This window comes from Asparagus officinalis, chromosome 1 (genome assembly GCF_001876935.1).
Source record: "Asparagus officinalis chromosome 1, Aspof.V1, whole genome shotgun sequence".
Taxonomy (NCBI): Eukaryota; Viridiplantae; Streptophyta; class Magnoliopsida; order Asparagales; family Asparagaceae; genus Asparagus; species Asparagus officinalis.
The window spans coordinates 28,003,873-28,025,769 of NC_033794.1; the positions used below are offsets into that span (position 1 = coordinate 28,003,873).

General features: G+C 35.5%; 2 protein-coding genes across 2 annotated transcripts; one reads left to right on the forward strand and one right to left on the reverse strand.

Annotated features, from left to right (window-relative positions):
• On the forward strand, nt 7,667–15,314 carry LOC109832629 (probable sodium/metabolite cotransporter BASS5, chloroplastic; the record flags this gene model as incomplete). Its single annotated transcript, XM_020400012.1, has 8 exons — nt 7,667–7,760; nt 7,868–7,971; nt 9,111–9,241; nt 10,294–10,487; nt 11,151–11,403; nt 12,151–12,404; nt 12,486–12,568; nt 14,978–15,314. Coding segments are annotated over 8 exons (1,176 nt in total), but the record flags the coding sequence as incomplete, so codon positions are not given.
• On the reverse strand, nt 15,483–21,625 carry LOC109822009 (4-hydroxy-tetrahydrodipicolinate synthase, chloroplastic-like). The gene is made up of 3 exons (XM_020388166.1): nt 21,335–21,625; nt 19,692–19,763; nt 15,483–16,620 (listed from the first exon to the last, which is right to left on the reverse strand). The coding sequence occupies exons 1-3, from the start codon at nt 21,427–21,429 to the stop codon at nt 15,693–15,695; spliced, it is 1,095 nt and encodes a 364-aa protein (XP_020243755.1). The 5' UTR covers nt 21,430–21,625; the 3' UTR covers nt 15,483–15,692.

Consider the following 21,897-nt stretch of genomic DNA (forward strand, 5'->3'; position numbering starts at 1 on the left):
ATTGTTGGACCCTAGAGGGGGGGTGATTTAGAGTCTTATGCTAATCTAATCCGATTTTATGCTAATTAAAATTAATTAACAAGTTATCCTAGCAAGTATGAAATACAACAAAAATATAAGCTAGGATAAGCAATATGAACAATGAGATATATCCTATATGATGAAATATATATGCAATGATATATATAAACTAACACAAGGGGAAACAATAATCTAAACAATATAGTGGATGAAATAAATGAGCAATGCACAAATGGCGATATAAGATAAATGCAAAAGCAAATATGCCAAAGACAAACTCAAACAAGCAATATGATCACGGAGTTCGGACCTTCCGTCCTACGTCTCCGCTCCCCTCTCCTAGGGAGAAATCCACTATCACAACCGGGTTTTCTACGCTCACCCGAATAACGTTTACACCTCACAATGTTCAACGCTCACCGATCAACATTCACTTCTCACACTCGGTTTTATAGTTCACCAAAAACTCCACAATACACTCGGTTTTCTAGCTCACCGAAAACCTTACACCACTCACAATGTACAAATATAAATTTGTTCTCTACAATAGATGAGAACACAATTAAGCACAACTCAATGTTACAATCTCTCACAACCCTAATATACTATGTATACAAATACAATAAGCTCAAGTGGGTGTGTGTAACAATGAGATAATATAATCAAATCTAAACTCAATATAAAAACTAGTTTTAAAGAATGATAATCAAATAACTAAGCAAATGTAAAGCTAGATAGAGTTTAGAAAACTTCTCCAATAAATGATTAGATGGAAAGATTGAGATTGGAGCCCAAACAAGAAGATGATCTCCTCCACTTGTGAAAACAATCTTCAAACCAAACAATCTCCTCCACTTGTGAAAACAATCTTCAAACCAAACAAACACTAAAAACACACTTAAACCCTTGTTTAAAAACTTGTTTAAAACATTCTTGGATGCTTGTTGAGAACTGAGATCAAAGGGGTATTTATAGCCTCCCAAAAACCTCAGCCAAAACCCCAAGCAAAAGACAAAAAACCCCACAGAATCGGAAATGAGATTTTGTACAATATAGCCGTTGGGCTGAACGGCGGTCGACCGTGAGCAACAAAAACAAAAGAAAAGACTCCAGAGAGTTCGACGGTCGACCGCGAGAAATTTTCAGCCGACGGTCAACCGTGGCGGTCGACCGCGAAAGTTTCTGCTGCCCACTATGTAAAAGACTCAGGCGCGGTCGACCGTGGCGGTCGACCGTGAACTGATACATAAAATACAGGTTTTGAAAAACTGTTTGCTGATTTTGAAATACTGTTTAAAAATATCAAATAAATTCCAAAAAATGTAAAACTTTGGGGAATGATTGTAGACATGATAATAAACATGCTACAATAACTGGTTTCCAAAAAGGACTTCCCAAATGAAAAATATCATCATTTTACAAAATAGGCCAAAACACGAAAATGTAAACATATGAATTTTGACATTTTGGCTAAACCATGTTTTGAAACATTACAAAATGATTTTATAGACTTGAAGAAAGATGTAAACTATTGTTATGAAGTCTATAAACAATGAATGTAGTATTTTATCAAAATACACATATAATGCACTAAAACATGATTTCATGGAACTAAATAAAATTGATATTGATAGCTTCACCTACTATTCCGCCAACCTCCATTGGATATGATCGTTGAAGCTCTATTCCATCCATCCTCCAACTACGTTGTTTGTCTATAATAAATAAGAAAACACAAATACTAGACAAACAACATTAGTGGTAAATTATTTGTTAAATATCATCAAAACAAGAAGGCCAACAATCTCCCCTTTTTTGATGATGACAAACAATTTACAAAAAAAAATATATGCATGAAGAAATGAATATATAATTTATAATTCATATGCATATAAACAAGAAAGAATATACTCACAATATTTCTCCCCTTTTGACAACATCAAAAAGGGGACAAAAGAATTAAGAGACCGAAAGCTCCCCCTATCAATAAGCATAGGTGGGTATAAAAACAAATATAGAATAGGGAATAGTCCCCCCTATCAAAATGCCATATAAAATATATGCAATAAAGATCAAGGCAAAACATGTGAGCAAGTATACATGAATATGCTAAATATCACTCACATACAAAAAGATAACGAGAACACATATAAATATGTCAATATGAAAATAGTGTCTCATTAACAAAAACATAAAGATCAAAAATAGATTTATGAAATCAAAAGAAAAGGAACATGAAAATCATGTAAAAGGTTTTCAAATGAAAACAAATCAACCAATGAAATCATAAATCACAAGTAAATCATATAAGCACATAAAACCAAATCATCATTGATTTTAAAAAATCAAGAGAGATAACCATATCTAGCTCTTGAGCTAATAAGAACTCATATAAACATTTTTAGCACCCGGTAAACAATGTTTGGGAATAAACACCCAATAACTCCGGAGGGTTATATAAACGTAGTCCTCTCATCAAAAACAAAACAAATAATTATGAAAACAAAAGATTTGATCAATTAAAAATTTGTTTTCATAATCAAAAGATTTTAAGACATAATTTTCAAAACCAAGAAAATAAAAAGTAAGAACACTAAAATTCTTGGTTTAAAATTTAAATTTGTTTTGGTACCCAAAAACTCTTGGTACCAAAAGATTTAGAAACATGACCCCTATCATTAAAGCTCAAAGCCCTTGGGTTATGAACCCATTTGGGCGCATTTAGTGCACTAACACGGTCAAAGCAATAATCACTCAAATGACCCTTCCGATTGTAATTTGTGCAATAAAGAGATCCATTTGTTTTTGTGGACCATTAGCTCATGCACGGGAATCATTTGCAAATAAAGATTTTCTTTTAAAATTATTTTGCAAATGAGAAACATTCTTAAACAATGGTCTATTTGGAACATATTGCAACTTAGAAGCTTTTTGTATATCAAAACAAAATTTAGCAAGATGTCCAAACCTACCACAAACATCACATTTAAAAGCATGTGATCTACTAGAAGCATTTGGTAAATGAGATTTCTTTTTCAAATCAAAACAATATTCGACCAAATGACCAAAACGATCATAATGATCACATCTATACACATGAGCATGCTTATGATGAATAATGGGTGCATGCGTGTGTACATGTGATGAAGAAGCTACATGAGATGCACAAGGAGCATTGACATTTTTATGTTTGTGCGCATCATAGCAAAATTTAGCTAGATGGCCTTTACGGCCGTAAATTGAACACTTATAAACTTTGCTATATATGTGTGCATGATGAGTAGATGATGACTTAGACTTGGCACACATATCCATAAGCCTCTTATGATTATCAAAACATATTTTCAAAGTTGAATCTAAAGATGAAATGCATTTTTTCATAAGATTCAAGTCTTCATTTTTAGGCACATATGCACTTTTAGAAGTAGAACATAAATAGTCATTTATAAAGGAAGCAGTATCATTTTGTATGTTCTCTACTTCTAACATGGCATTATCTTTCTCATGAGTTAACTTACCAAAGTTTGAAATTAAAGAATCATGATCCAATTTTAATTTTTCATTGTTTTCTTTAAGGATCATATTTTCATTAGAAATAGTATCAAACTTAGAAGTTAAAGACTCATGATCGGATTTCAAAATTACATACTTGCTTTGTAAATCAATGAAATCATTTTGCAATTTCTTGTAGGTATGCAATAATTTATCACTAACACAAGCAAGTTCATCACTTGATAAATCATTATCAGGTTCGAACTCGCAAACCTCACTAGGGCTATCGCCTAGTGCACGTGTGCATGAAGCTCCACATGAACTTGAAGCCGGATCCTCCAAAGCTTGTCGGATTGCCTCCAAGTCCCCTTGATGCGCTTCTATGAATTTCCACAATGTATACGCGCTATCAAAAGAATCAAGCTTGTTAGACATAAAAGAATCAAATGTATTTAATAAAAATTCTAACATAAGCTTGTTCATAATAAACATCTTTTTATCATGTTTGCTCCACTTGGATTTCTCCAACGTGGGCACAATATAAGCACAATCAATGATTTCCCATAAATCGATATTTTTAGATTGAACAAATATTTTGAATCTAAAACACCATTGAGCATAAGGGAAAACATTGAATTTAGGAGCAATACTAGAATCATAGCCTAAACAAGATGTGCATCATTCATATCCATAATAAGAAAATGTATGCAAGCAAGATACAAATAAAATCAAAACAAGATTAGCACAAAAAGATAACTTAGATCTTTAACTCAAGGCGATTAGAAGATACAAATAAAATCAAAACAAGATTAGCACAAAAAGATAACTTAGATCTTTAACTCAAGGCGATTAGTCCTTAAATTAAAGAGCACCAAGCGTTGATACCAATTGTTAGACTCTAGAGAGAGGGGGGGTGATTAGGGTCTTATGCTAATCTAATCCGATTTTATGCCAATTAAAATTAATTAACAAGTTATCCTAGCAAGTATGAAATACAACAAAAATATAAGCTAGGATAAGCAATATAAACAATGAGATATATCCTATATGATGAAATATATATGCAAGGATATATATAAACTAACACAAGGGGAAACAATAATCTAAACAAGATAGTGGATGAAATAAATGAGCAATGCACAAATGGCGATATAAGATAAATGCAAAAGCAAATACGCCAAAGACAAACTCAAACAAGCAATATGATCACGGAGTTCGGACCTTCCGTCCTACATCTCCGCTCCCCTCTCCCGGGGAGAAATCCACTATCACAACCGGGTTTTCTACGCTCACCCGAATAACGTTTACACCCCACAATGTCGGTTTTCAACGCTCACCGATCAACGTTCACTCCTCACACTCGGTTTTATAGTTCACCGAAAACTCCACAACACACTCGGTTTTCTAGCTCACCGAAAACCTTACACCACTTATAATGTAACAAATATAAATTTGTTCTCTACAATAGATGAGAACACAATTAAGCACAACTCAATGTTACAATCTCTCACAACCCTAATATACTATATATACAAATACAATAAGCTCAAGTGGGTGTGTGTAACAATGAGATAATATAATCAAATCTAAACTCAATATAAAAACTAGCTTTAAAGAATGATAATCAAATAACTAAGCAAATATAAAGCTAGATAGAGTTTAGAAAACTTCTGCAATAGAGGACAAGATAGAGAGATGGAGATTGGAGCCCAAACAAGAAGATGATCTCCTCCACTTGTGAAAACAATCTTCAAACCAAACAAACACTAAAAACACACTTAAACCCTTGTTTAAAAACTTGTTTAAAACATTCTTGGATGCTTGTTGAGAACTGAGATCAAAGGGGTATTTATAGCCTCCTAAAAACCTCAGCCAAAACCCCAAGCAAAAGACAAAAAACCCCCACAGAATCGGAAATGAGATTCTGTACAATATAGCCGTTGGGCTGAACGACGGTCGACCACGAGCAACAAAAACAAAAGAAAAGACTCCAGAGAGTTCGACGGTCGACCGCGAGAAATTTTCAGCCGACGGTGAACCAAGGCGGTCGACCGCGAAAGTTTCTGCTGCCTACTATGCAAAAGACTCAGGCGCGGTCGACCGTGGCGGTCAACCGTGAACTAATACATAAAATACAGGTTTTGAAAAACTGTTTGCTGATTTTGAAACACTGTTTAAAAATATCAAATAAATTCTAAAAAATATAAAACTTTGGGGAATGATTGTAGACATGATAATAAACATGTTACAATAACTGGTTTCCAAAAAGGACTTTCCAAATGAAAAATATCATCATTTTACAAAATAGGGCAAAACACGAAAATGTAAACATATGAATTTTGATATTTTGGCTAAACCATGTTTTGAAACATTACAAAATAATTTTATAGACTTGAAGAAAGATGTAAACTATTGTTATGAAGTCTATAAATAATGAATGTAGTATTTTATCAAAATACCCATATAATGCACTAAAACATGATTTCATTGAACTAAATAAAATTGATATTGATGAAATCATATATATGCATATAAGTATGAAATAAAAATATGTTTTCTAATTATATTAAATTGTTTCATATTAAAACTTAAAAACTATCAAACCAAAACATATATGTATATATATAACTATATATATACAAAACCAAAACGTGTATGTGTGTATATGATTGAGCTTAAAGTACTAACACACATAATATAAACTCCTAAACTAAATTACCCAAGCTTGATGAAGGTCTTCAATGAGCTCAACTTGGTACACTTGCGGATGAAGCTTGAACTTGGATCTTCAACTTGAATTGTACATAGCTTCACCTACTATTCCACCAACCTCCATTGGATATGATCGTTGAAGCTCTATTCCATCCATCCTCCAACTACGTTGTTTGTCTATAATAAATAAGAAAACACAAATACTAGACAAACAACATTAGTGGTAAATTATTTGTTAAACATCATCAAAACAAGAAGGTCAACACCCACCTCACTCCCCCGCTGCACCTCCCCCGCGCCCTCTCCCTCGCGCCTCCCTCCCCTCCTCAGCCTTCCCACCACCGCTGCACCTCCCCTTACACCTCCCTCCTCCTCCTCCTCCGGTCCCCCCTCTACCCCCTCTCCTGTTCCGTCGCCTGCGTCGTCCCGAGGAACTTCGCGTGGGCACATTAGTAAGAGTTAACATGTTAACTGTTAGAGTTAACATGTTAGCTGTAAGAGTTAACATATTAGCTGTAAAAATTAACATGTTATCTGTAAGAGTTAACATGTTATCTGTAAGAGTTAACATGTTAACTGTAAGAGTTAACATCCGCTGGCATGAGAAAAAGGAGGGTAAATTTGGGATTTAAGCCAGCTAACATGTCTAATCATTAGCTGGCATGTCTAATCAACTGCTGGCATGAGTTGGAATCATGATGGAGGGGCCTTGGGCACATTTTTTTTTTTTCAAAAAAGGGGCTAAAACACATTTAAAAAAAACAGGAGGGGTTGTGACACATTGAAAGTTTAAATTTGGGGCCTAGAAGTAATTTTCCCAAAAAAGATTTGAAAAATTTTCATCGGAGCCCTATTTGAAATTTGTAAATGACTAAAATTTTCTTGAGAGTAAAAAACTCAAAATTTTGGGAAGAATTTGTGCTACCTGTAAATGACGAGTGACAAAAGTTTTAAATTTTTTTTCTCACTCAAAGACATTTTAGTTGTTTACAAAATTACAGGCGGGTAGATTAGTTGAGATAATGTAAAGATAGAGAATGTTTGGTGAGACACCCAATAATTTATGGTGTTATGTGAGATAAATATAGTTTAAAGGGTTACGTGCAACACCCCGGGGTTAGGGGAAACTAACCGACCCGGGTGCGGCTCAAATTACCCTCCCCTAGGAATCGTAGATCCTGGGGTTCAGATACTTAATTAATGAACCACCAAACTTAATCCCTCTAACCAAACCCTCTTTCTTAATCGGCGATGAACTGAAAACTAACCTCTTGTTAAACAAATGGATTTTTTTTAATTAATTAATTAAATTAAATATCAGAAGGGTTGCTGCCTGTGCTACTTACAGGCCGACAAAATTGCGCACGGGGAGAGAGAGAGAGAGAGAGAGAGATGCATCCCAACTCAGTAGCCTTGCAATCGTCGAAGCGCCCAGTAATTCCCGTACCCCGTAACCGCCCCTCTCTTCCTCGATTCCCGTCTCCTCCTCCGTTACGGAGCTAAATCTCCTCTCTCTCCTGCCCTCTCTTCTCCAAGTGCTGACCGTCGAACTCTTCGTTGTTCCTTTCTTCTCTATTTCTGGCCCCCCACCTTAATTTTTCTCTCTGATGACTGTGTTTTTTTTGGATTGCTCATTGTACAGGCCGGGGCAGCTGCGGATCTTTTGTGGGAAAATGGGTTCGCGCCAAGGCAGCCGATTCTTTGGATCCCCATCGGGCTGAGGATTCCACAGCCCCTGAGACCCAGGTCGTTTGTTTTTTTTCTTTTCTTGGGGGGTTTTGGGGGTTTTAAATCATGGTTCGTATGATGAAAGGTCAAATGTATCCTCTCTTGATCCATGATTCCGTTTGTGCAGTTGAGCATGTCAGGACCGTATATCTTGATGTACAAAAAAAAAATTTAAAAATAAGAATAAAAATCCCCCTTGCAGAAATGATTGCTAGGGGCTACGGCTTTAACTTGTGTGTCACCATTGCCGGGGACAGAGGAGCTAGGAAAACTGTATTATGGAGGTCAACATGGACGTTTGTAGTATTGCAAGGCGATTGAACTGATAACCGGTTGTGAATTGTGCATATATACATATATCTCATCATTATTTGACTTAGTGTACTTCTGGACATACTGCTAATTAATTATAATTTATGCGTCGATATATTTTATAAATACTACAAATTTCGTGAGGTGATGGTGTTTGTTTTCAACATTTTCCAACCCTAAATTAGAAAATCAAACTTATGACATTTGCACTTATGATCAGACATATATCTACTGTTAAGCTTTTTTTTTTAAAGGTTAAAATTAATGCAGGCTTTCATCGAAATGTTATTGTTGTTGATATCATAATCTTAGAATCCGGTTTATAGGCAATAGATCTTTAAATTTTTACCCAGTCTGCTAAACCTTGACCTTTCTGATCAAGTCCTGCTTGATAGGTATAGAGTTGTGTTATTTGTGTGTCCACATAAATATAATAGATATATTGGTAGGGTTCATATTGGAAAGATAGGTTTGGTATTGGCTCCCAAAGAGCGAGTGCTTGCAAGGCGATCAAATATTCATCCCATCATATCTCTTAAATGTGATATTCATAGTCATACGTCTTTGTAGGATCCATAGTATTCTTGTGCTTTTCATGTGCCATAGACTCATATTATCATTCCGTTTACTTGTGACAACAAATATGAAGAGCATAACTAATAGAACCCTTTATGAATTACAGTAGAAATGACTTAGAATGAATGTATTGATTCTCTCCTTCCACGGGTTGCTGCTCAAGTAAATTGCAGCCCTATTCTCAGTGTGTGCACAATTAACAATCTGTTCAATCAGAGTAAGATATTGATGGACATTATTATTATTATTTTTTTGTTGTTTTCTTTCAGGAGGTCAACCGAAGGACAGTTGATATCTTGAACATTCTAAGAGGAGCAAATTCTGTTATACCTCATGTAGTTCTTGCAAGCACAGTGTTGGCTCTTGTTTACCCACCTTCCTTCACATGGTTCACAAACAGGTCACCAATTGTTTATGTGAAAGGAAAAACAATTACCCCAATATGCATACCTCTTTCGCTCTTTCGTTCTTTTTTTTTTTGGGTGGGGTGGGGGCTTTCTTTTTGTTTTTCCCCCTCTTCTTCTTTCTCCTGGAGGGGTTCACTTGACATGCTTTGGAGAAGGATGCTTTAAGGTCAACAGTAACAATATTTCAAACATTTGGAATTAGAATATATATTACCCAGACAACTATTTTCATCTTTGATATGTATAATTGTTCCCTTGAAGTTCGGAAAATGTTGAACTGCTGAGTAGGATAGGTAAATCGGAGATGAACTGAAAACAACAACTAGAAACAGGCTACTTTTTTGTGTTTGATGCTATAAAAGAAACAAGAAAGAAGAAACCTGGTTGCATCGTCGGGGAAGGTAGGGAGTATCAAGCTGAACCTAAATGAACTTTTCCTTCTTTTGTAGAAATATCATAAACAAGAAACTACTTCATTGGTATCTACAATCGAATAATTGTCCTATTATTATAACCACCAATCAATTCAGTATCTTGTGTTCAAACCTAAAGATCTTAGGATGAGCTTGTGCAATATGGAATCTCTTTGAATACTTTTCCTATCACTAGACATCCATGAATTACTTGCTTTTACAAATTGCAATATAGAGCTTTTGACATTTAAGGTTTAAGAGGGTATATTGAGAAGCATCCTTTTTGGAATAGTAAAAAGAACTATAGATTGGCAAGGTATAAGTGTCACTATATTGAGCACCTTGGTGCTGGATATCACACTATATGGAACTTTTATTAGTGCTTAGAAGAAAGTAGAAATCATGCTTAAAACTTTTCTCTAGCTACTGTTGCATGATCCTGAACTGTATGTGCAACTTATGTTGCCTTCCATTCTTAATGTTGCCATATGCTGAAAAATTTTAGGATGGATATTTGAAGCAACTGGTAGTAACATAATAATTAACATGAACTGTGCTATTATTCAGGAGATAATATTTGCTTTTGTTCCATAACATTTCATTTGTATACTAATGTGATTCATGATATCCAGATACTATGCTCCTGCTCTGGGTTTCTTAATGTTTTCTGTTGGTGTCAACTCAAGTCCCAAGGATTTTATACAAGCAATCAACAGACCAGGAGTAATTGCTGCTGGCTATGTTGGTCAATTTGTTATTAAGCCAATTTTTGGGTACCTTTTTGGTGCCATTTCAGTTTCAGTTTTTGGTCTCCCTACAGCTTTAGGTGAGGGAATAATTTTATTCAATTTTCTCATGGAATCTTTAGACAAAAGTTTAGGTGCTGTTTGACTCTGTGTTTTGGGATTCTGATTGTCATAATTCCAAGGATTCCACAATCAAATTTTGAACTTTTGTTAGGTATGTAGGAAAGTGGAATGGGAGGTTGAGATTTCTCAGTTTTCTAAAAATATTTTGTGTGTTTCCAAAGAAAATGATAAAGTTGGAAAGGGACTTATGAGTTCTGCTAATGATTAATTTTTTATTTAAAAATAGGACATGTTCACTACATATTTGGTAATCATACTATTCTAAAATAGAAGTTTTTTATTTTTTGAAATTCTTGAATGTTTTTAATTTCTTTAGGGTTTTTAAAAAAGTTTAAAATATCTTTCGGAATGTATTTTTAAGATTGGTTTACAATTTTTTTTGACTTTGAATTTCTACGTAGTGGGGCCCGCATTTCACTTTCTCTCATAACTTCCCCCTGATTTGGTTTGGATTTCTGTCAGTAGAATTTGCTAAGGAAACAAACACAATTAGCATTTGGAAAACACTTCTGACAATTTTTGAGGTGGAGCTCGGTTTTCTGATTACTTTCTCGTGGATTTCTTTGAGATGCGCAGAAGCAAACATGCCCTTACTGACTCAGACTAATTTTTGGCACTAGGTGCTGGGATAATGCTACTTTCGTGTGTCAGCGGGGCACAGCTTTCAAACTATGCAACTTTTCTTACAGATCCATTGATGGCCCCTCTAAGCATTGTCATGACTTCTTTGTCCACTGCAACAGCTGCATTTGTCACTCCCATATTATCTCTGCTTCTTATTGGCAAGAAGTTGCCTGTGGATGTGAAAGGAATGATGTCTAGTATTATTCAAATTGTTGTTGCACCTATTGCAGCTGGATTGCTTTTGAACAGGTAACTATTACCTGAAAGTATTATGGATGTCAAATACTAGTCCTTGTCCTATTTTTTTCGTTTATGTTTCTTCTCTTATTTTGCTGATGAACGTGAGAAAATAAATCCCAGGCTAGTGCCTTTTCATGGACAAATTCCCTTTTCTTGCACTCCTCAATATTAACTCGTGACCCCTATGTTATCCCCTTTCCACGTTATATATTGTCGAATTTCAATTTAATGCAATCTATGATTCCGATGTCATGTGATTGATCTTGTGCTCAGTTGTTTATTTTAGCAGTCCTCACAACCGTTGCAGATAACAGCAACATTAAAGCCTTATCCCTGAAGTTAGGGTTGGTTACATGAATCATATTTTTCCATTTAGTTCTATTGAGGTCATCTCCTCCATTAAGTTAACGATTAAAACACCATTCTTGGTTGGTTCCAACCGAGTTCTCTTAGTTCTACCTCTAGGCCTCTTTGCTCCCATAAACTATAATTTTAGAACTTCCCTAACTGATGCATTTAGTAGTTTCCGTGTAGATGACCAATCCATCTCAATCTATTCTTATTTTGTCCTTGATAGGAGCAACCTCTAACATTCTAAGAATGATGATGCTGTCCCGAAAGGAAAAGGAAAATGAATGGAAAAAAGAACAAAACAAGTCAAGTTAGGAATTGGTCGTGTTTTATGTTATATATGATATACGTTCGTAGATTGATAATGTCCACATAGGACTGACATTTATCTTTTTGCAACACAAGACTTCTACCAAAGGTTTGTGCAGCTATTCAGCCATTTCTGCCGCCACTCTCAGTGTTTGTGACAGCTTTGTGTGTTGGTGCACCACTGGCAATAAATATTGATGCGATAGTTTCCCCCTATGGGATACTCCTAGTGCTGCTGATTTTTGGATTTCATGCATCGTCATTTCTAGCTGGATATGGTCTTACTGGTGTTGCATTTAATAAGGCCGATGATGTCAAAGCACTACAAAGAACAATTTCTTTTGAAACGGGTTTTTACTACTCTTTTATATTATATCATTTATATTTTTGTAAATAGTGCTTGGATTTCTAACTAGTTCTCGTTATTTCAGGAATGCAAAGCAGTCTTCTAGCTCTTGCACTTGCAAATAGATTTTTCCAAGACCCACTTGTTGGTGTGCCTCCAGCAATCTCTGTAAGTCTTAGGCTTTGATTCCAATCACTCAGGTTCTTGTTCTAAGTAAGCTTGATGATCTAAATGAGAACATTTACACACAAGTAAAATATAAATGGCTGGTCCAAATCTAAGACAATCTACTTGAAAAGAAGATCCGTTTTTTAGAGCCTCCAAAGTTTTGCCATTAAAAGTACTCTGAATATTCCTCAAAAAAGTAAGTTGTCAGTATTGTCAGAAATACTGTTATTTCATGATATCTGATCTATGACTTCCTTCAATGCAGAAACAAAAAAGTATTACTAAACAGAAATATTCATTTGTTGGAACTCCGTAATCCAATTTATTTATTTGATGGCTTGCCAGATCTTCACTAGCTCATTTAAGTAGAAGCTCAACTGAAACCTCAAATTTTGTCTCACTGGAAATATATTTTAGAAAATTACCTTATCCGTAAGTGTCTTATTATTTACTTTAATGCCATTATCAATTGCATCACTTTGTACTTGACCTTAATAGTGTTGAAAGTAGATAAGTTACTTGGTAGGACAATACCATTATTTTTCTTTTGACCCTTTAATTTGTCTGGCTCTAACTTTATTCCAGTTCAGTATTTTTTTTAGGTGGGAATGTGATTCTATCCTATGCTCTTTGGCTTACCCTATGTCTCCTAGATGAATTTGATTCTCTATATTGTCAGGCTTTTGCCTGGCATCAAATTGAAATTCCTCATTATTTTAAAAGCTTTCTCAACCTTTGGTATTGGGTCATGGAGGTCCCAAATTCAAGCCCAACATGGGGCCTTCGGTCATGGAGGTCCCAAATTCAAGCCCAACATGGGGCCTTCAGTTATGAGAAAGGAAAGAGGGAAAAGAGTGAGTGTCATTTGAGAATGATATCACATTGGTAATATAAAGAGCATGTTTGTGATTTGAAGTGAAGACAACATTTTCCTCAGGTTTGTGAAAATCATAATCATAATCTATCTAGTATGTATACTAAACATTACTAAAACAGCTTCACTAGTTGCTGTAATAACAAGTGGCAGCTGGTTTGAGTCTTATTGTTATTGTTATTGTTAATATGGAAATAGTAGCTATCTTATCTATTATTAAAACATGTGATTTCACCTTACATAGGTCACGAATGTCACGCATCATCTTTACATCAATTCTATCAAAATTCGTCATTTGTCGCCATTAATATGTCAGCTCTTTCTCCCTCCCAACCAAACCCACAGGCACCATCTTTCTCTTGAATCCTCGTGCACTACAAGTGTAAGAAACTATTATTTTCTTCTATGAATACTTATCAAATAAAATATAAGTATAGAATTGTCATTTTTAACTAAATTAACAATATCTCTATCTTTCTTGTTAAGATCATGCTCTAAGTCGTAACTTTAAAAGGAGTATGATTTTAGTGTTAGTGAAAGTCAAAAACTTTAAAAGAAATATCAACTATCGAAATTGAAACCTTCAATCTTAAGAGAAGTTCGAAGCATCAGAAGTTCACAACTCCTGAAGAAGCACAAAGGCTGAGATGAATTTATATGAATTGGTACAGAACCCTAATATGTGGAAGGAAGATATTCGGAAATTGGAGAACATTTATCTGATTTAGAGGAAAAAACGGAAAAATAAGTTTAAGGTTATCTATGTGGTGTAGATCGGTACAATCCAAAGTTTAAAGGTGATATTACTAGTTTACAACTTATGAGGAGAAAACCAGGACTTGGTTAGGGCCAACCTATTGATAATTGGTATGAATTTTCACCTGTGACCTCTAAGTTTCAAGTTACTTAATTTTGGCTATTTAATTGTGGGTGTTTGAAGGCTGCGCAAGTGAAAGCTATTGTAGATATTTAATCACATCGCAGCCTAATATTGCTGACCGTTTAACTATTATGCTGTGATCTTATTATGCAAAATTAGAGTGTTGCGATCTATTGATTTATATTGGCATCATTTACCACAATTTCACAACATTTTCAATGAGTGTTGGCTATATTTCGTTAACGTGCACGTTAACGAGCTATCAACTAATGTTCATATTTCTTATGAAAGTGAATGGGAGGGCGCCATTTATTATTATTCATGTGTTATTATAAGATCTCGAGAATTATTCTTGTTATTTAAATTGCTTTATCGTACTCCTTATGTTTGGTTAGAGAAGGATCAGAAATACTACTCAATTTCAAATATAACTGCATCTTAATGATATCTTGTAGATAATGGTAATCATCATGGTGGTGATAGGAATTACAAGATTATGAGTGTACTATCAATAGTGGTAGTAATGTATTATGATTGTTTTGTCATTGAAATGAATGCCTGTAAGAAAGGTAATATCCTCTTTGATGATACTCTGTAAGTTCTTAATTCTGTTCGCCAGCAGTTTTTGTGTTTAATGGGTTGAAAATTGTTACAGGTTGTGCTCATGTCCCTGATGGGGTTCTCTCTTGTTATGCTTTGGTCAAAGAAGCGGCAGTAGCAGAGTGCAGGTTAAAGATCCGAGCGCTTGTAAATTATAGCTTTAAAAGATCTTCCCCTGTCATTGGCAGTTGTCACAGAGAGCTCAATGAAAATTCTCCGGAGACTGATTAATTGTCAAACAATTTATTCGAATTGCGTCCAAAAAGGGGGGGGGGAATCATGTATTGTCCATTAGACTCTTGAAATCATCATGTGAGAAGAAATTGAGTGTGTGAGCTTGCCTATTCTGAGCTTCATTTCAGTAATATAATTTTGACCGTAGTTTGATTTTCTTTCGCTCTTTCACCCCATTTTAACCATTTTTAGAATTATCATGCTTGGTTGATAAACAATAGCTAAAACTTTTTTTGTTAAACATAGGCCACAAATAGCTAGTTTTGCACCTGAGACCTTTCAACAGCTCAGATGAGCAAGGAACAGAGTAAAAGAGAACCATTTAGTACGTTCCAGCATGAATTGAAACAGAAGCCAATTAATAAATACTAGTTTACTATCACAAAGTTCAAAATAAGTTTTTGCGAGAATTTGAAGCTTCAACGACAAACATAGATACTGTTTATCTCAGAGACCTTTTTGCAATTTACCCACCTTTATCATGCTCAACATAAATGCTAATCCCGAGTCAACTATACTCAACCATAGTTTATGAGCTAGTAACGGCTCAGCAGGCTAAATTCATCATCCTCAAGAACCCGCACATCCTTTTCTCCCACAAAATGCTCTCTCCCAATATCCTTCACAATTCTCACAAACTCCTCTCTACTTTCAAGAGGCAGAGGAAAATAAGGCAACCTGAAAATGGGTCTCACAACTCCTAACTGAGCTAAAGCAGTGTTGAGTCCAATTGGATTTGGCTCGCGAAACAACCATTCAAACAGCGGCATCAGCTTTGAATTAAGCGAAGGATTCAACCCTCCAAACATTAGAGAATGCATCAAGCCTGGCACGAGATTACTAGCAACCGATATAACACCAGCCGCCCCAAATCCCCATCTAGAATCATGACATTGATCGTCATTCCCACTCCAAATCATAATCCCTTTATCGGCGTACCCTTTAATCCTCTCATTTCCCATGCATTCTTTAACACCTGCAAAGTTAGGGTTTGGCATAATTTCTTGTATTACCGAAGGAGGAATGTCCTGTCCAGTTCTTGAGGGCACATTGTATATGATTGTGGGACCCATAGAAAGAACACTTTGAAAATGCAAGAAAAGGCCTTGCATTGAGGTCTTGCCATAATAAGGGTTTATATGAAGGGCTGCATGCATACCAACAGCGAAACCCTGTTCAGTCGCGTGGATTGCTTCTCTTGTAGAGTTGCTTCCGACGTTCCCTATAACTTTGATTTTTGTGCCGAAACAGTTGACAGTGTGACCAATGAGCATAATGTGTTCATCCCAAGTCATTAGTTGGCCTTCACCGGTTGTGCCTCCTACTATCACCCCTTCAGCGCCATTAGCAATTTGCATATTCATTAGAGCATCATAAGCTTCAAGGTCAAATCTTCCATCGGGTAGGTATGGGGTCTTGATGGCTGTGATTAATCTGAGACATTTTATGTCATCCACTGATGTCCTGTGTTTGTAAGGATTTAACAAAAATTAATGGCAAGAAAAACAAATGAAGAAAGAAGAGATCTGCCATAAAATAACAAAGCATTGAAGGATGAGCTTGTTTGTAGTAATACAACAAAAAAACCTTTTTACCAAATTGTTGGGTCGGCTATGTAAACCTTGTTCTTTCATTCAGTTGTCAAGGGTTATCTCCTTTGTTAAGTTAAATAATAGAATTTCCTTCTTAATTGCCAACCAAGTTCTCTTAGACCTACATGTAATCCTCTTTACCCCCATTAAGTACAATCTTGTTGCTCTTTGTTGCACACGACACGACTAAACTCTCTCAATTGATTCTCTCCCATTTTACTCTCAATAGAACCGGACTCTAACCTCCTACGCATGCCCTCATTTGTTATCTCATCCCTTAGTGAATATCCACAAACCATAGTAAAAATCTTATTTATGCTACTCTCGTTTTTCTTATCTTTACTAATCGAAAGGAAAAAAGATTGTATCTTAATCTAAATATAGATTGGAAATTGCAATCATTAGTTAAATGTAGCATCTTTAAAAAAAATTCAAAGAATGATATTTTATTTCTTTTGGGTTAGTAAGTTACTTATCCTTCAGGTACACCTTTCAAGGAATATATTATTTTTCTTTCACAAGATTTTTTAGGTTAGCTACATAGACCTTGTTCTTAGGTTGGCTACATAAACCACGTTCTTTCATTCAGTGTTAATGATATCTCCTTTGTAAAATTAAACAATAAAATTTCTTTCTTAATTGCTTCCTATCAAGTTCTCCTAGACCTATCTCTAATCCTCCTAACCCCGTCAAGTATCACTATAATCCTATTGATGTTCTTCATAGCACATGACCAATCCATCTCAATTGATTCTCTTCTATGTTATTCTAAATAGAAGTCATCTCTAACCCCCTCTAATGCACTCTTTTGTTATTCCGCCCCTTAGTCCATAGCATCATAATCAAAATATAAATATCATTTGTTGAACATAGCATCTTTAAAGAAATTCACAGAACGACAATTTTTTCTTTTGATTTATTAAGTTATTTATATTCTAGGTATACCTTTCAAGGAATATAGTACCTTTTTCACAACTAATCTCCAAGATACCAAAAAATAGAGAACCCAAAGAAAAATACTAGATCAAGCAAACTTGAATATTAAAATAAATAGAAATGGACTTCTCAAGGAGTTCCATGTCTTCATATCGAAACTCCAATATAGGCACAGAATGTCAATTTTTTCTTTTGATTTATTAAGTTATTTATACTCTAGGTATACCTTTCAAGGAATATAGTACTTTTTTTCACAAATAATCTCCAAGATACCAATAAATAGAGAACCCAAAGAAAAATACTGGATCAAGCAAACTTGAATATTAAAATAAATAGAAATGAACTTCTAAAGGAGTTCCATATCTTCATATCGAAATTCCAATATAGGCTACAAATCTTGTGTTCAACTTGCCAAACTCGTCATCTACATAGATGTTCGGGGAAATGGGAAAGTTGTTGAATTTCAAGAGGGTTGTGCACAATGTGTAAACCAATATTCAAGCTTTTGTTTTTAAATTCTTGATGTGGGCTTCCCACTTGCAAATTTAAAGTTTAAACACACAAATTCATCAAATCTTATCGGTGCTCTCTCTATTGACCTAGATCACCTCCTAGCTAAGTTATTCGACACCTTGTCTGGGCCTTCATACTCATGTTCATCATGCCTCTGACTCCAACACTCCTTGGATACTTGTCTGGACAATCCTTGAAAATGAATACAATTATTTAGATATGTATTCAATTATATAATACACTTTTTTTGTTTAAAACACTGGTCATATTCTTCTTAGATGTATATCTTACACTTGAAATATACTTCCTGCAACTCGTTGGACAAAGATAGGTATTTTTCAACCCATTCCCAGTTTAGAAATATGATTTTAACAGATTGTTAGATATCTAGTTCAAAGACGAGCACCAACTTATAATCTACTTAATAAATTAAAAATAAAAATACTATAGGAATTTTAGTTTTCATAACATGTGAATGAAAATACATATTGATCTCATGCAAATTATTAGTTTCAATATGCATATATATAGTCATATCCATGTATCCTACATTTTACAAATTTACCGTGCCCCATACTCGAACCGCACCCACACCCATGTAACATAGCCGCCTAGCAACATTTTATTGGACACTATCCTAATTGTACTAAGCTGACACCGTCAACCATTAACAGGTAAGTGAATCTCTAATACCATGTAGCCTAGATAGCTAACAGGGGGGAATAACAGTTAAATGTAACAAGCACTGAGGTGAGGATGCTTCTAAACAATAGCTAGTGAATAAGGCTCTTCTAAGGTTTTTCTTCACACAGAAATAATTCTCTCATAAGAAAATAACAACTAGGCACTTATTCTCCTTTCATGGTCCGATCTCAAGAACACTTCAGCTCCCATTCATCAACCAACAGCAATTATGTTTGACATCATCTAGTTATGTTAATCATAACCAAAGTAATCAATAATAACAGTAATATTTTTTGGCCCGATAGTCCTCTGAAATTTATAATTGCAGTTGCAAGTGACTGAAGACAAGAAGATGAAGATATATTCGATCAAACACTCCACTTGCAGTCAGAGTGAATCCAAAAAATTGCAAAATTTTGTTCATGTGTCCCAAAATATTGTTTTATCATGCACCAAAAGAGAGACTGAAATAAACAACCCTTATGCTGCTCATGCTCGAAATTAATTTATTACATTGTCATTGTCTAACAGATTAACCACAAACTTCAGAGTGTATAAATCTTGCATATGATTGTTTTTGTTTTCAGAAACGTTACACTTACTCATCATAGGTTTTGGAAAACGAAAGACCAAATAAAACACTTGAACAGAACTAAAGAAAACTACTTATGTCAAGTTGCAGACTAAATTAACTAGCAGTGAATCTCAGCAACTAATGTCTGATAAACCAAATGAAACAGTGGACCTGTTAGCACTAAATTTAAAAATAAACAATCATTATTATTTTAAAAGAAAATTACAGGAACTCACCTGTTTTTAATTTCAAAACTGTGCATGGGAAGGTGAAAGTCTTGAGTAACAGCTGCGTTTGGAGATCTCCATCTGCCAATCCGAATTTGTTGTGCAAAAGAGAAGATGAAGAAACATAAGATGCATTCAAATAAGTATTCAAGAAATAGAAAAGAATAAAAAAAATGTTCACTTATTTTGTTAACTGAAAAGTTGGGTTGGCCATCTTTGAAAAAAGCTTCCAATGAGTTTTGCATCAACTCAACAAAGTCAGGGTCTATGTAGTCCTACATTGAATATGGGCTTGTTTGTTTGTACGGCACGTAGCCAAGAAGCAGCAGAAGTAAAAGAGGTAGATCCTACTTCTACTGCTTCCAGGAAAACAATATGCTTGTTTCTATAAAAAAAAACCTACTTCTGATACTTCCTTAAATGTTGATCGGTGCCTATGTGGCATCGCTATCTCCTAAATTCCTTTTGCCCCCTCAAGGCTCAGATGTAGCTGAGAAGTAAAACATGCATGAATCTCAGGAAACTAGTTTTGTACTAACCTCCCCTTCGTACTTTTTAAAATCCCAAACTTTACTCCTTTTACAACTGTGTCCAAACAAAAAAAAAAAAAATTGAATGAAGAGGAAGAAATACTATTTCGGTATTTCCACTACTTCTAAAGATATGTAAAACAAGCAATAAAAGTATTACTTCCATCGCTTCCTACTTCATAATAATAGAAGTTGCTTCTTTGATCTAATTCTTACTCCTAATACTTTTGTCAACCAAATGGACCCTAAATAGAGAGCAATTGTTGGTTTAAAAGTGATCTGAATTCCTCCCTCCAATACAAATAGTATCAGAGCCAACTACATCTTCCCAGTTGCAAGGGGCAGCTCAGTTGGCGACGCCAATACTGAACTGGGCATCGGAACAGCAAAAGCGTCGTGGTGTGGTAGGGTCTATTTAGGCTCACGATGACCGAATGATGAGTCAATTGTGGGTTCACCTGCATCTCTTAGGGCATCTCCAACAGCTTCTCTAAAATTTTCATCAAAATGGGAAAGCAAAAGTCATATTCTTCAAATTATTTTTACACCAACTCCAACGGCTTCCCCATTTTGAAGAATCTTTTTTTTCCTCCAAAAATTTGAAGAATGCTGCAGATTTAGGAAGCTTCCCCATTTTTTCTCCTTCATCCCTATTTTGGGGAATGAGATGGGGAATCTGTTGGACCAAAAACCTAACTATATTCTCCAAAAGTGAAAAATGGGGAAGCTGTTGGAGATGCTCTTACAGATTATCCCAGCCACAGCGATGAGGTAGGGGAAAGAAAAACAGCACCAAATACTAGTTAAACAATTAAGAAAATATAAAGTGAAGCAAATCCAAAAGAAAGAAAAAGAAATCAACACATAAAAATCATCTACTTTTCCCGATAGCAAAACCTGAAAAACCCCCCTGAATGCCCAAATTAGTAACAAATTCAATACAGTTCATACTGAAATATGCAACTCAGAAATGATTGAAGCCGACAAACAGCAACCTACAGAATGGGAGCAAATCGATAACTTATCCCTGACAGTAAAAAAAAAAAAAGAAAAAAACCGCGTCTAATATTCCCATCAAAATCTGTACTTTTTAAGAAAAACACAGGGATGCATTGATCGAACCTCGAACGCAGGCGGCACACTTCAGGGCGCTGCGGCTTCATACCCAACGAGGTCAGGGATGCATTAATTGAGCTCAGGCCACAGCTCAAAGCCATTTTTCCTTCTTGATTTTCAAGAGCACGAAAACAAGGGAATTAAATGGGGGTGCCAGTGGCAGGGATGGTGATATTGCGGGAAGGAGAAGGGCAAATGAGGGAGAGGAGGGGTGCGGGGAGGGACGGAGACAAGGGGGCCTCTTCCTTGGGGGTTCGGGGAGGAGTTGGGTACGATTTTGGGCGGGGGACGGGGTAGGATCGGTAAATACAGCCACCCTCTTTGGTTGTTTCTGTATTCCTCTTTCTTAGGGTTTCCTTTGAGGGGTTTAACGGGTCGGGTTCGGATGGAACGCAACCCTCCCTCACCCGGCCCAGTGGAAGCCTCCCCAAGAAAAAAAAAAGGCCAGCTACGAGGTGATCGTATTTTTGAGCCTTTCTTGTAGCTTTTCCTGCGTCGGCATTATCCCTAAGGGCATCTCCAACCTATCGCATCAAAATGATGTAAATTTTGCATCAAAATGATATAAA